Below are 15418 nucleotides of genomic sequence, written 5' to 3'. Positions count from 1 at the left end.
CTTGGGATTAGACTTTGCCAACCTGATTTCCTGTTTTACATACTTTGCTACATTCCTTGTAGGACACAAACGTTTCCCTGTTAAGCGCTTTCTCCCGTACACACCGCAGTAACTTACTAGGGCCGAGAACAAAAAACACGACGGGCTCTGTCCAGGATCCGTTGCCCGCCAAGGATGTGGCTCTGATCCGGGCTGAATAGTTCCCAGGTTGCACAAGAGTAAAGTGGACGCCATTGTAGCGTTGGAATCGTTGGCGGGAAACACACACAACGGTTGAAGGCCCTTCCTGAAAGAGATAGGCGGTTACAACATAAGCAGACACCAAAGCTTTACATTTTTTTTTAAACATGTAGATGCTATTTAGGAATATTCTGAAGAAAAAAAGAAAAAAAAAAAAAAATGTAGTTAAATTATGTTATAACCCCTTTAACATTGCTGCGAAGCCAACACATTACTACAGAGCATGCTCACACCTACCTCATGCTCACGCTTGTACTTTATCTCATACTTTAAGATCAGCCCGTTGGGATTCTGTGGTTCCACCCACTTCATCAGGATGGTGTTCTGACCGGTGGTGACCCAGGTAATATTATCACCAATGTTATCGGCATGTGCTATATGGAAGTAGAGAAAGGATAGATATGTTTTCATAGTTACCAACATTAGTACACGCCAATATCCCCTAGCATTTTGTATGTTGAATATTTCCATTCCCAGTATATCAGTCTCGGCTGCCTTCGGTACATTACAATCCTCACCATGACATGCTAATATTCACAATTTTTGTGCTCCAATCTATGACTTCTTCCCCCTTTTCTGCACGCCAGAACCACAATGAGTATCTGTCCAACGGCATCATACCAGATACCGACATTAAGGACTTAAAATTGGAGCGTTGAATGAAAAGGGAGACTTGAGATATGGTTTTGTTCTTTGGTCTCTCTCAATCATCACATTGGACCTTAGACCCGGAGCTTTTGAATAGAACTTTTAAAAAGGTTGAAGAACTTACGGTCTGGCATCGTCCTAGCAAACACAAAGGTTGCGGCACTGCACCCAACAACATCTGCGGCATGGTTGCAAGCATGGATGTCAATCCGATACTCGGAGAAGTGTCGAAGGTTGGCTATGACCATTCTGTCCCGGAAGATCTTGTCCTTGTAGGCGTACGGCTTCGAGTCTGCTCCGGTGTTGTTGACGTTGTGGCTGACGGTGCCCTCGGGTAATGACAAATTCATGTGATCGCCAATTATGCCGGATACATCTCTTCGCTTCTTCGGTGATCTATGGAGGTTCCAGAGATCACAAGTATGATAGAAGACTCATTGGGAGATTATCTTACTGTATATTGCGTGGATTGTCCTATATACCATGACTGCTAGAATACACACATTTTCCTAATGAACACTGGAGTGATATTAGGACTCCTTGATTATAATGCAAAAAACATACATATATATAGTGCACATTTTAACAGCACTTGTGTATTAATAATGTGTAACACCCATCTCAGAGACCGCAGAGTGAGCTCCTAGCTATAAATATACAAAGACATCCTTCATATGTGCATTTACACAATGTATTTTCCACATCCACAAGAGATCAGAATCACTCACAACATATCATATGCTATACATTTAAAAATACATACATATTACACATGCCAACACTACTTAGCAAAGCCATGCAGGATGATCAATGCAAAGATCCAATTTGAAAGCACAAAACTTTAGCAGATAGATTCTGTAGAAGGCGGATTCTGGTGGTAGTTTGGAACATTCATGTAGATTATCTTGTTGCCGTTTCGATCATAGTCTGTTCTGCTAAACTTTGTGTTATGAGTATTTCTTATGATCTGATTGGATAGCGCTGTGAAATTTCCAGCGATCTGATTGGCTGCTGGTTGTGAAATGTACAATGCTCCAAAAATGGGCAAATTAGGCTTATGTAAATGAAAGCAAGATTTTATTAAATTAAATTAACAGGGAGCACTGTGGATAAGAGAATCTCTTCCCATTTTCAGTAGATAGCACCATATGACCAATGTCTGGGAAACGACCAGGGTGTAGCTGGTTTTAGTAGATCATTTTTAAGACTAGTCAAAAATCGGTCAACTTCAGGACAGTCTACAGCATTGCTAACTAGATCTTATTCAACCTCACAATGTTACCATATTCCACAATAGCCATTTATGTAACGTTATAAATGATCTTCTGAAATTTGTATTAGGTCACAGATTTGGCTTCCTGGAAAGTATTTGCGTATGAGGTAATGGTATGCAGGGCAAAGTGCCACTTACAAAATACTTACCCCCCCCCCCCCCCCTACCCCCTTGTATCTCCAGTAACCCTGCCACTACATTCCACTCAAAAGAAGGCCATTTTAGAGTAAGATTGCATCCAATCGCTGTAATAATGTACATAAGCCATACCACCAGCAGACGACGGAGGCGAGGAAGGAAGCGAGCAAAGATATCTAGAGTGCGGTAACGCTAATTAAACATTTCAGCTGTGAATGAGGTGCAGACCAGCTACATTGTAGGACATTTGCTTAAGGCCTCTTCGGACCAAACCATCAGCACGATTGGCTGATCTACTCATACAATAGATTTAATTGACCACAAGAAGAGTGGAGGTCCCAATAGAAAGTTGGAGACAACCGATGAAGGAGCGGAGACAAAACAGAAGAACTTGGTTGAGTCAAACTAAGGGTTTTCGCCAACATGTAGATGGAAATCATGGTAGGCTGTACCCACCTATGTGTTCCAAACTAGTTCAGGACACGTTTCAGGGGTCTTAACCCTTCAGGAGGTTCACCTGATGGTAAAACCCAGTAACGTTGTATTGGGTCACCCGCTTCACAATAAACATACTCTGAACTCGAGCTTGGGACACATAGGCGAGTGCCTTGTACCCTCGTTGGCAGTAGAACGCCGCTCCATCTCCTTCACCGAATTGCAAACCAGAGTCTGCATACACTCAACTCTCCGCAGCGGAAGGGTTTAATTTCACTTTGGCAAAAAGGCGATCTAGCTCACCTTTGATCATTCTGGTCGATTAAAGTCACTTTCCAAGGAGGCCTATAAATAAATACAGTGAAATATTACATGCAGACATTTTTTAGGGTTCTGAGCACCCCTTATAACTTGGTCATTGCAAGACTAGCGCCAACTGACGATCAATGTATACTGCACACAATTTGTATTATGAAACAAGATTTTTTTTAAATGTATTGCTACTAACTTTTCTGCTACCCCTCGTAGTAAAACCCTCCCCCCCATATCTGAGTGGCTTCTAACCTATCAACTTGAGCGCTAGAGAATTCAGCTAAGATGCATCAAGGAGGAGTCCCAGGGAAACGGCTGCATGCAACAGTCCCAGAGCGCCGGTTATCGGTAGAGGAACCTTAGTAAAATCCTTCATGCAGGCGGTAGTGCAGCATAAAGGGAGGTTTGACAACGGCTACACATCCAACTCTGTTATATAAGCAGATCCATATCTGCTGCGGAGACGCGGAAAAGTTTAAAAACTTTGTTTTACTAACCCAAGTTTATAGTTCACCCTTCCATTTATTAACGATTTTGCCTGCCTCTGAACTCTAAATGTAAGAAGAACAGGTGAATTAGACGCCCAATCACTACCCTCTATCCAAGATGTGGTGTAGCTAGTGGATTATACAATGGTAATACCATATATGGACCAAAAGGGTGGAGTTTTATTTATTTTTCCAGATCTCTGGATATTTTCTTCGCTGGCCAGTCTCACGATCACCAGAGTACCTTCAGGGAACAACAAACAAAACCTGACTCTGCCAAATGTAGCCCGATACAAGAACAAGTAAAGGAAAAGTTATGTCTTGTAGCCTCTTGGTCATTTTTTTTTTCCCCACCACAAGTTACTAAAATAATCAGTTTACCCATACCCTCAACATTTGGGATTCCGCATCAGCACAGGAGGCGTGGTCACACCATGCTGGGGTGTGGCCATGTCACGTGGGGGAGTAACTATGTCACAATGGGGCGTGGCAACAACCCCACTGTGCCACACCCCATCTTACGATGCCAGATTCCCAAAAGTTGTGCGGTTTGGGTAAACTGATTATTTTACTAACCTGTTGCTAACTCAGGAGACTTTCAAAGCGATAGGTTGCCCTGTATTGTCCTCCCCTCACCTACAAACAATTCAATTGCCCTGCAGACAAGCAGCAAACAGACAATGCCTCTCAAATTAAATTAGGAATGTTAGGAGGTACGAGTTTATCATTATCCAAAATTATCTTTAAATTTCATGATCATTTTCCTTTATATGTTAATATAATTTAAATGCATGTACCTATAACAGCCCCAAAAAGGAAAAAAAAAAAAAAAAAAAAGAATGACTAGCCCTACTTGGAAGACTGGGCAACACGGCGGCTTAGTGGTTAGCACTTCTGCTTCACAGCACTGGGGTCATGAGTTCGATTCCGAACCCTGTGTTTGTGTGGGTTTGCTCCGGTTTCCTCCCAAACGCGAAAAACATATTAGTAGGTTAATTGGCTGCTATTAAATTGCCCTTATTCTCTCTACCTGTGTGTGTTTATATGTTAGGGCATTTAGACTGTAAGCTCCAATGGGCAGGGACTGATGTGAGCGAATTCTCTGTACAGCGCTGCGGAATTAGTGGCGTTATATAGATGATGACCAAAACGGATTTAAAAGCAAAATTTATTGATTTTCACTTTCATTTCACGGGAGTCTTAACTCCCCTGCGCTAACTCTCCAATTCTTACTTTACACATACAAATTAACCTACTAGTATGTTTTTGGAGTGTGGGAGAAAACCGGAGCACCCGGAGGAAACCCACGCAAACACAGGGAGAACATACAAACTCCACACAGATAAGGCCATGGTCGGGAATCAAACTCATGACCCCAGTGCTGTGAGGCAGAAGTGCTAACCACTACGCCACTGTGCTGCCCTGCTTGTTTTCCTTCAACATGTTTTTCTGAATAGGTTTTTCTTAAAAAGGTGTTACACAAGACAATATCCTGTTTTAAGAAGCTGCACTCCGCATGCAGGAAAACAGCTGAAGCAAACAAGTGCTTCATAAAAGTGTATGTGACTTCTCCTGCAACTGTGAAGTAAGGAATTAAAGTGTTGCTTGGAATCCATCTAGATATTATATAGAGCTAGTAAAAAGATTCCCCCCCCCACTGTAAATTATTTTCCTGCTTCGTGAAAAACAGCTCATGTGGCAGAAGCCTTTGAATTCTGTTATTGTAGCATTCTCATTTAGTTTGGATGGAGGAGACAATCGGATATGGTTAGTCTATGTCAAAAGGGACAGCTGCACACTTACTTTGGTATGAAGATGGTGTTCCGTAGAAAGTTCTCAAATTTCTTCTGAAACGTCTCTTCGTCCAGATGTAGAAGTTGGCCACCATTTTTTTGACACGGGCAGCACTTTTCCTCAGAATCCAGATTGTCTTCATCATCGTTATCGAACCTGGTATCGGCACTGCTGGTGGGCAACTTCAGACCTGCGTGAAAACAAAAGACGGAGCAACAAGAACATGCGGGATAAGTGTAGGTGAATTTGCGTCGGCCTAGAACATAATTCTCCAAACGACATTTCAACAAAAGCATCTCAGATACAGGAATCCTAGAGCATAGTGAAAACTTCTAATGTACTTAAATGTTTTTGGTTATGTCCTTAGGTCTCCATCCTCCTTCTCACGGGCCCTCTAAGCTAGTGATAGGCAACATGAAGTAGCTGTAGTGCCGCATGAGCTGCCCTCCAGCCTTCAAAAGGGGAGGCACAGCGGAAGGAGGGAGAGCCCTCCCTCATCCTCCGGTTGTGCTGCGTGACCTCCTAGCACTGTGCACAGGAAGGCTAGGAGGGGGTTACATGCAAAGGCTTGGTGGGCCGTAGGCGACCCGTCAGCCACTTGTTGTCCACCACTGCTCTAAGCTTTAAGTATTGATGACCTTCTGTCTTTCCTGGACAGACTAAGCCTTATGGAAGGTCTGTAAAGTGGATTTAAAGCCATTGCCCTGCTGTAATTCTCTTGCCTATACAGCCATGTATTCAACTAGCCTTTATATTGGCCTTGCTAAACTATTTAGTTACCGTAAAGTAAGGCTCTGATTAGCCCCACAAAATATATATACATACAAAAAAAAAAAAAAAAATCTTGTTTACAAATTTTATTGTATTAATGTGATCTACACTTCCACCAATAGGTTGTTTAGATTACAATTTACACACTAAGTTTTACTTTACAGTTCTACTTAGATTTATGTAGAACATGAGTTTGGTATTTTTATATCTTTCCCCTACATGTCCCGGCTACAAGGCAATACTTTTAATCACATTACAGAAGTAAAATGTTATCTTGGAATAGGATTTTTCCATTCCAACGGCCACATGATAAGTTTGCCCCAGGTCTGGCTTTAATAGTCGCCGTTTGCAGTCACGATTCCAGAAGTCACTAAGTGCACAGACAGATCAGAACCTTCGTAGTGGTCACCTTTCCTTCCAATTAGGAGGTATTTTATACGGACCTCCTCAACCATATATACGCTTTATTTATTTATTTATTTGAAGTAAAAATACAAGAGTCACACCTTGAAGAGGTCTTGATTGTTACATGAGCCAAATTGGCTTCACAATTATTACTGTAATAATTATCTACATTATTAATGTAGATGTTGTCTGTGGGTTGTTTCTTCCTTATCTACTTAGAAGCATGGCATATGGAAGCCTAGATGGGATATAGAACTGGTAATTATGCATTAAACACGCTCTCTACACATTATGCTAGATGAGTAGGTATCAATCTGAAATGAAACAGTCACCCAATTTGTACATTAAACGGTTCATGGCTGTCTATCTGGTGGTTTGCCAACGTAGGAAACCTCTACCGCCTTCTCTTTACCAAGTACCCACCCCGTGTTGCAGATCTTTAATAAGTTGCCCCATTCATTTGAACTGAATGACGTCCTCCCGTTCCTACCCCCACTCAATATAAAACGCACAGATACGTGTAACTTACCTCTATTGAAAATAAGTTCAAACCTCTAACCTGGTATTTAAACCAGGGCCCTTAATTTATTTAGCACCTGTGAAAGTTTCTAAACATATTTCCTGTAATTACGTCACTGTTGACTAAAAGTTATTTTTTTCTTTATCGGTGTGCAAGCGTAGCTAGTTACTTGTACAAATTAACAAAATCCATTAATAATAATTGGTAATACCCAACAGCCTCATAAACCAGGAACGCAATATCCCAACGTAAACAGCATGAGGACCCTTTTTTGGAGCGTTGCTTCCCACAGGAGTAAAACGCAAGAATATGATTCCCACACCGTAAACAAAAAACAGGCCACCCCTTGAGATCCACCAGTAGTTTGATGCCATACTACCAGACCCAGATAATGCCCAAGCTTGCCTTTGGTGCAGTAGTCATTGCTGTAGAGAGCCTGATCTTCCACGATCTGCTGCCAGAGCACCAAGTAGTAACTGATGTTCCCGTTGCGTTGAGTCGGCGGCTTCCAGCGGACGATTAGGTGTGAGGAGGAGTTTGACATGATCATAACGTCTTGAGGAACAGTCGGGGCTACGGCACAAAAATAAGTAAAAAAAAATTCAGTGTATGTTCGAGTTAACCAAGTTCGTTAGCTACGACCATTGAACCATTACCTCAACTGTTACCTGTAGTCTTCCCGTCTGGAGCTTCTAACTGTATACCTAGGAGAGAGCTGCCAGACATGGTGAACTAACACATCCTAACTATTAACGCATCTAGGATGGCGCGTATGGTGTGTACTTTGCGCCGCAAACACGCCGTGGCTCCTGCATATCTTACACTCCGATGAAAAGGTGCTTGAGGGGGTTGTCCCAATGCAGACATATCTTTCAAGGTCTTCCAACCTCTACAAAGCTTTACTCTTTTATATCTGAACAAATGTTAACATGAGTGGGATTCTCCAACCTTCACAAAGTTAATTTAGGCAGTGCATCATTCAACAATCTAAAACTCGGTGAACTTGCAAGTGTTGGGTGGGTAGCTCGTGTTTATTGAGAGCTTATATACTAAAATGATAGATGGATCACGAGTGCTTAATGATCGTTTCATGCAAAACACATCTAAAAGTGTAACTTGGAGAGGACAGCAATCACAGGACTAGGACCCCAAGACAAGTCCTCAGGGATAACACAATGCTCACGCTCAATTCTGGGATATGCTCTATGATGAGGTACGCCCCACTGCTGGCCGGATTCCCAACGTGTTGCGATAAATATTGCCATACGACCTTCAGCGTCTTTCCCCTTTAAGTCTAAAAGCATACCACAAGGACATAGCGCAGTACAACAGTGAAGCCTTTCCAAATCTGTAGTTAAACAAAAAAGGTCTTTCTAACCAGCGCTGATCAATTTTATTAGTTATCTTTGGTTGGGTTCCAGGAACAAAGTTGGTTTCAACTGGCCATGTAGAAGATGATACATGCACCAAGGTTTGTATAAAAGCCAAGAAGAGAGGTACTCGAGGTTCTTGCCATTTGTTTTGGTGTAAACTTGTATATACTGTACTAAATGATACAACGTAGTCTTGAATGTCCTCATCTCACCTGTGCTTTTGGCACTCGTTCTAGTGCTTCTTTTCAGCATCTGTTTTTAGAAACAATTATGTATAGTGCCAGGAGGATCTCAGGAGTTCCGGAATAACCGTCGTTGCAGAGGGCGAATTTGTTACAGGGCCTAGAGGAGAGGCTGGTCCCATAACTGCCACACACTACAACAGCAATGGTTCCGGCACTGCCTGCACCTATCGGCACATGCTCAAAAGAACAGAGCTGGGGGCATCACTGGCCAACCAAAACATGCTTTGCTATGGAGCGGCAACGTATGATCATCATCCGATATTTATATAGCGTCACCAATTCGCCAGAGCTGTACAGAGAACTCACTCACATCAGTCCCTGCCACATACAATCTAAAGCCCCCAACATACAGACACACAGACTAGGGTCAAGTTGATAGCAGCCAATTAACATATCAGTATGTTTTTGGAGTGTGTGAGGAAACCAGAGCACCCGGAGGAAACCCACGCAAACATGGGGAGAACATACAAACTCCACATAAGATAAGGCCATGGTCGGGAATCGAACTCATGACCCCAGTGCTGTGAGGCAGAAGTGCTAACCACTGAGCCACCGTGCTGTCCCAGTGTTCCACCACAGGTGCACAGTTTGCCCAAGATTGTTGTCTACAAGAAAGTTTTGGAAAATATATTTATTGGCCATTCAAATCTTCATGTACATTTATCTTGCAAGTTGATAATACAGACATGAAGACTTTTAATCTTGTTTTTTTTTTTGTTTCACTAAATTGTTGGTGGCAGCATAAGAGAGAACTTGTTTATTGCAAATCACAATTTCAGGCAGTGAGTATACATGTAAACCCACAGGCGTCTCTACACCCCTGCTGGGACCCAGCTTGCTTTGCTGTGGCTTTCCGAATATTTTGATTCCAGGAAGTTCTGCAGTCAGTGTGTTGGGACAGTTGATAAGTCAACGTTCCGTTACACCCTGTGTCAGCAGACAAGTTCGCAATAACACCAGCAGGTCGCTGCCACAATTACATACCATACAAACAGTGCATGTCCCAGGGCCATGACGTTATAGAAGAGAACTAAATATTTGTAAGGAAAGGGTCAGGAGGACGTTAAATTGTCTGGCCTAGTTCGTAGCTGTGGAAAGTCTACTCTAACGTGAATGTAAACGTAATGATTCTTTGGGATTCTACATTGATAGATGAAAAGACGTTGTTCTATCAGAGAACTCTCCGTTCACCAAAGCGATGCAATAGACAAGGCAAACATGGGTATTCCTACCTGCTGGTTTAGTCCGAATATAAACCACATCACTCTGGGCTCCAAAGTTCCTTCCCTCCTCCGCTGCGTTCAAAGTGATGGAACGGACATAAATCGCATATTGCGTCCAAGGTTTCAGGTTATATAAAGTGATACTTGGTTCTTGTTCGTTGTTCAGAGGCAGCTCGACATCCACAACATTCCAGCTGTTGGCCCCACAGGCGTCCTGCCCTAGATACTCCGTCATGTTCTGAAATGGTCTTTAAAGAAAAAAAAAAAGCCAAAATAATTCGGTCAATGAGTACGTGATTACATAAATTTGATTGATTACGTCAGTGGGTTCCAAACTTTTTCAGTTCAAGGCACCCTTAGGGCCTCCACAATTTTTTCAAGGCACCCCTAAGCCAAAATAATTGCCAAGTAGTCCCCCACCTTGCTTACCACTGGCCCTGGCACCCTTGTTAGATTGCCGAGGCACCCCGGGGAGCCTAGGCAGACCGTTTGGGAGTCACTGGATTAACTCCAGGATTAATCACCACCTACTCATGAATCGCTCATATTTTTTCCCCTTACACATGCGGACATCCCATAGCCTCTTCAAATTCTTAGGAGAGATACAACAAAGTTCCTCGATACCGTTTAACAACGGCATTTGATAGGTTGTCTAAGGTAGATCTTCTCAACTGCGATTCTCAAGTTCCCCCAACAACTCTGGTTAGGTTTATTTCCTTCTGAAAAACTTACGATTCTTTGTAGTGAACAATGAAGCTCAACAGGTCTCGGGAATCTGGCGACTGATATCTCTCCCATCTTAGGAAGATGCGGTCAGATTCCGTTACGTTGATGACAAATCGCAGAGCTTGGGTGTTGCCTTTAATAATAATAAAAAAAAAAAAAAGACAAGATCTTTCAATTTCATACAGCCATGGAGGTGACATTTTGGAGACAAGTAGCATTGATGAGAAATGTATGAAGAAGTGAGGGAGGTGACAGTTTGGAAAGACTCACAGGACGCCCGGTCTCCATTAGTGCGTGGATTTATATCCGCCTTGTTTTGTCTCCCCTTTGTCCCAGTCAAGTCCTCTGTATGGTAGATTTCCGACAGGCAGAGCTTTGGGTTGAAAGCAAAGTATAGTTTTCCAGTAGGGATAGAGAGACTCTCGTGGTTGGGATCCCAGAGCTGTTGAAGGTTTTGGTTGTCCAAGACATACAAAGTATAATTCCTGAAAGAAAATAAAGAAAGAGGAAAGATGTGAAATGATGGAATCAGAATTTGGCCACTGTTTGGCTTTAAATCGGTCTTTGCCTAAACACGAGCGAAGCCCAAAAAGGTTGATGGGCAATTGTGTCCCATATATGCACCTGCAGTAAGTAACGTGACCAGATTGTGTCCCATATATGGACGTTCGGTAGTAAGGTCGAATGACCAAATCATGAGGCACATGGATCATGGACATAATGGGTTTTCCAGCACACCAAATCAATATCTGGCTAGTCTAGATTGGATTATGTTCAGGGTCGCTTTTCACTTGTGGCTAACCTATTGAGCGATATAATCACACATCGAGTGATATCTGCCAAATCGTGTGTGGACAATTTTAAAAAGCCATCGAACCCAAAATGCAAGTTGATAATTGATCTAGTAGAAAGTAGCACATTTTTAGATGTAATGCATCTTTAAATATTTTCAAGTTTATTTGTTTGAATAACAGAACCAAAACTACCCATCTTGTAAGACTCACATCTTAGCAAACTTACAAGTACTGTGTACAGAACAGGGGCAGGTCTTAGATATGATATTTGTGGTAATGTCTGAAAGGGAGCTTGCTGTGTGAATATATTGTTCAGTCTCTTACCCATCCACCATGGAGTCTCCTCGGATAAGTTTCAGATTTTTAAAAAAAGACAAGGAGACCAGAGCAAAGGAGTGCTTGATTTTTAGAAAACCTGTGATGGTCTCGATAAGACCCAAACTTCCCTGTAGCTCAGAAGCCAGGTTATCTGAAAGCAAAACAGGAACAGAATTTTACTAGTGGTGTAAATGATTTGACCAGACAAATGGCACAGACTTAATCTGTTTGTAAAAACATGACATACAGGAAATGAATTACAACTGCCAGATTCTTTGGTTTTACAAAGGATTCCTGGAGTTCCAACGGTTGGCCAACGCCAAGTTAGAAAACGTCCCCAATTTCTCCGCCCGTTCTCTATACTGCTTCAACCATTCAATACTTAACCAACTTTATTTCAAACATGGGAGGACACGCACTTCCTCTGCGAATGTTGAAGATCAGGCTGCCTTCAATGTGCGTGCAACCAGTCAACTCTTTGGCAGTCTGAATGGAATCAATGGCTTTGGTCCCAATTTTGCACACCTTTGGACAGCGGCCTTCACACTTGTGGCAAAAGGTACTGTGATAAAATACAACATTATTTGTAAAAATACAGAATAAAATAAGTCACATCTTATTACAAGGTGATCAAGCCCAACTTTTTCACGGATGCAAGTCTTTTCAGAGATCTGTCTCGTTGGAGCCCTTCCGGAAAGAAGGGTTTATGGGAAACATGCCCTATTTCGAATGCAGCATTTCTTCTAGAATTAATGATAATACTGATGCCATAGAAACATTGAAAACTCTAAATATTCATGGGAAATGCCAGATTACGAGTGGTAAGATCCAGTGATTCGGCCTGACTTAACAAATGAACAGATCCCAGTCCACACATGGTGGACCATTTGGCACTCATGCTAAACAACAGTGTTACATGGGGCCTAACCAGTGTAGCTGGCAGATAACGGCACACATGTACCATGCGGTCTTTTGCCAACCAACATTTTCCAGCATGCCCAATGAAAAACAAAATTACATATCTCGAATGGGTTTGCTGCTCAATTCGACTCAACATGGAACAATGAAGAAGCAGTTTAGTAGCTCTTTGTATGGTCAACCTTAAGATGAGTAGAAGTGTGAAAACAAGACATCTGTTTTGAAGTTGCATTAGGGAAAGATTAGTTGTGTTCATGATGGGATTTACCTTGGTCTGGTTAGTCAGAGAGTTACACACCTGCTTTCATTCCTGGTATACCCCGACGGACACTCGGAGAGACAGCGGTTCTCATAGATAACAAATTTGGAGGACTCCCGGGGGTTCTCTGAGACTTTACGCAGACTTTCGCAGTACTCTGAGGTGACACAGCGCCAACCTTCATACTCGTACGTCTTAGATGGGCAGGAGGGCAAGCACTGTTCGTTGAAGAGGAAGTTGCGACAAGCCACACAGGCGCGATTGTCTCCGTGCCAGGTGCAGCCTCCCAGACACTCGTGGTGACAGCATTTACCGCTGCTTGTGCAGGCAATATCTTTACCACAGTTACACACTGAAAACAGAGAACAGCGAACATATTACAAGTCAATAAAGAAGCTACATTGGCATTTTAACAGGTAATTACACCAATAACGGAAGCCCTTGGCTTGATATTTTGAGGGCAATCAAATAAAGGAAGTCAAGTTTGTCAAGTTCCTTTATGTTAGTGGGAAATATAATTAAGAGCTGCAGAGATGCACTGTGTCTTCTGTCTCCAATGATATTATCCATTTATTTTAATCTCTAAGTACACCAGTTGGCTGATAACACTTGTAACTCCTTCTCCATTGTGAATGTAATTCTCTGTACCCGTTTCGTATGTATGGATGACTGGACAGTTGGGGAGGAAGTCCAGGGCCTAGAACTGTAGGTACCAAATAGTTGCCCCATGCAGTAGAAGTCAAGGTATGAACTTGAATGAACTTTTATGCCAGCACAGAAGGAAGTTTGGGAGTAGCCAGAGTATTGCAACTTGCACAAATGCAACCACCCTGTTAGATTTACTCATATGGCTACCAGAGAATGATGGTTGTACCCAGAGTCGGTTTAAGCGGAGAGGAAGCACCTGCCCCGGGCGCCCCGGCTCATAAATCCCGCTGCCGGAGACTTATCAGGGGCTGCAATGAGACCTATGGGGGAGAGAGGGGCTGCAATGAGAGTGGCATGAAAGGGTAAGAAGAGACACTATATCCTTAATTTTAGACAATAGTGGCCCCTTGTCTTAAATGCTCCAGGCCCCTCAAAGCCTTAATCTGGTTCTGGTTCCACCATGTGGGTGATCAACAACTACCCTGGCAACATAGAATGCTTGCTTATTCTTTTGTGACCCTGGTACTGGGTGATAAAGCCGATAATTAAAAAGTAAGTATAGGAATAAGAGTCCTGCACAGAACCCAGGATGGTCTCAATCTGCTGCTATGTGATTGTATCATGGTTGACGACACTTGTGCCGCACATCAATCCGAGTGCATTGCATGCAACATGTTGATGCATTTAGTTTGCATAAGAGTAACCATGACGACCACACTCACATGCTGGCATCTACGATGCGGAGGTCAAAAGAAATATTGCCCCAATCTTATTTGAAACAAAAAGGAAGAAACGACCAGCTTATGTTATAAAGGGTTTTCAAACCTGAATCTTACAGGCTTGACTATATTACATCACACACATACAAAGGACATGGACAGCTGCGTGCAGACAAACTTACAGTAGCTTAAATCAGGTAAAGGTTATTTCCCCTGTGATTCCAAAGAAGCAAGTCAATTTCACACAAACATCCTAAATAGCTGTGACACACTGGAGTGGTACCACCTTGTGTCCATTTCATTATCAATGTACTACATTTTAGGTGTTTAAACATTGACACAAGTTGAGCAAACGAAAACGCACAAAGCAACAAGGCTGCGGTAATAGGAAGATTCCACGGTATCCAGGGAAACGTTTGAGGCTGCCAGTGTTGGCCAAGGATACCAGGCACAAGTTCCACACTGGGATCTGGGCAAAAGTGGCACCGACTGTGTATTGTGCCCCCGGGCACTAACTGTCCTTCGTCTTGTTTACAAGCCAAACACATCCAATAAAACAATGTTTCAATATACAAGACCTCGTCTGCCAAACAGGTTACCATTATATTCATCTTGATTGCACAAGTTTCTGTTGTGAATTGAAACTTTCTTCGGTACAAAGTTGGCCAACTTATGTATCAACAGGGCCACGCCAAGAGTCTAGCAACCTTTGCTCTACTTTCTGAAAAGAGGCAGAGAAAACCAGCATGGAAAATAACAGAATACCAAATGAATTGATGAAGCACCCCATTTACAGGTGTACTTTTATTTCATTATATAAAATAATGTTGTGTCACCAATATTTGTTTCTATTAAAGTGCATTGGTCACCTACACACTGTGGAGGTGGCCATTTTGTCCTGCTTTCTTGATCAAAGCCAATCTAACCAGAGTCTGAAAGCCTAGGGTAGGGTTTTCTCCAAGTCCAGTGCTTGAAGGCTCCCAACAGGTCTTGGTTTCAGGATTTCTTGAACCATGCACAGATGAGATCTGTTTTGGTTTGATCAGTACTAACCCCACAGACAGAAATTCTAATAACATGACCCGTTAGAGGTTCTCAAAGACTGGAGTTTGGAAACACCGGACTAAGTCAGCTAGTTTTTACCCTACACCTTATCTACCAGTTTGGTTGT

The 15418-nt window shown here is 42.5% G+C and overlaps 1 protein-coding gene across 2 annotated transcripts in view; it reads right to left on the bottom strand.

Moving 5' to 3' along the window:
- INSRR (insulin receptor related receptor) overlaps positions 1-15418 on the bottom strand; it is a 48312-nt gene that overhangs the window by 14535 nt on the left and 18359 nt on the right. The window contains exons 3-14 of one of the 2 annotated variants that reach the window (XM_075193283.1): positions 12920-13232; positions 12123-12265; positions 11710-11854; positions 10862-11076; positions 10598-10724; positions 9875-10113; positions 7430-7597; positions 5338-5518; positions 3038-3079; positions 1013-1284; positions 478-614; positions 118-286 (exon numbers count right to left, since the gene is read on the bottom strand). In XM_075193283.1, coding sequence (XP_075049384.1) covers positions 118-286; positions 478-614; positions 1013-1284; positions 3038-3079; positions 5338-5518; positions 7430-7597; positions 9875-10113; positions 10598-10724; positions 10862-11076; positions 11710-11854; positions 12123-12265; positions 12920-13232 — 2151 coding nt within the window. The remainder of the gene's footprint in view (positions 1-117; positions 287-477; positions 615-1012; positions 1285-3037; positions 3080-5337; positions 5519-7429; positions 7598-9874; positions 10114-10597; positions 10725-10861; positions 11077-11709; positions 11855-12122; positions 12266-12919; positions 13233-15418) is intronic. The other variant, XM_075193284.1, reaches the window with a different exon arrangement.

The sequence above is a fragment of the Mixophyes fleayi genome, chromosome 12 (assembly GCF_038048845.1).
Source record: "Mixophyes fleayi isolate aMixFle1 chromosome 12, aMixFle1.hap1, whole genome shotgun sequence".
NCBI lineage: Eukaryota > Metazoa > Chordata > Amphibia > Anura > Limnodynastidae > Mixophyes > Mixophyes fleayi.
This window is presented reverse-complemented; position numbering and strand designations above follow the sequence as displayed.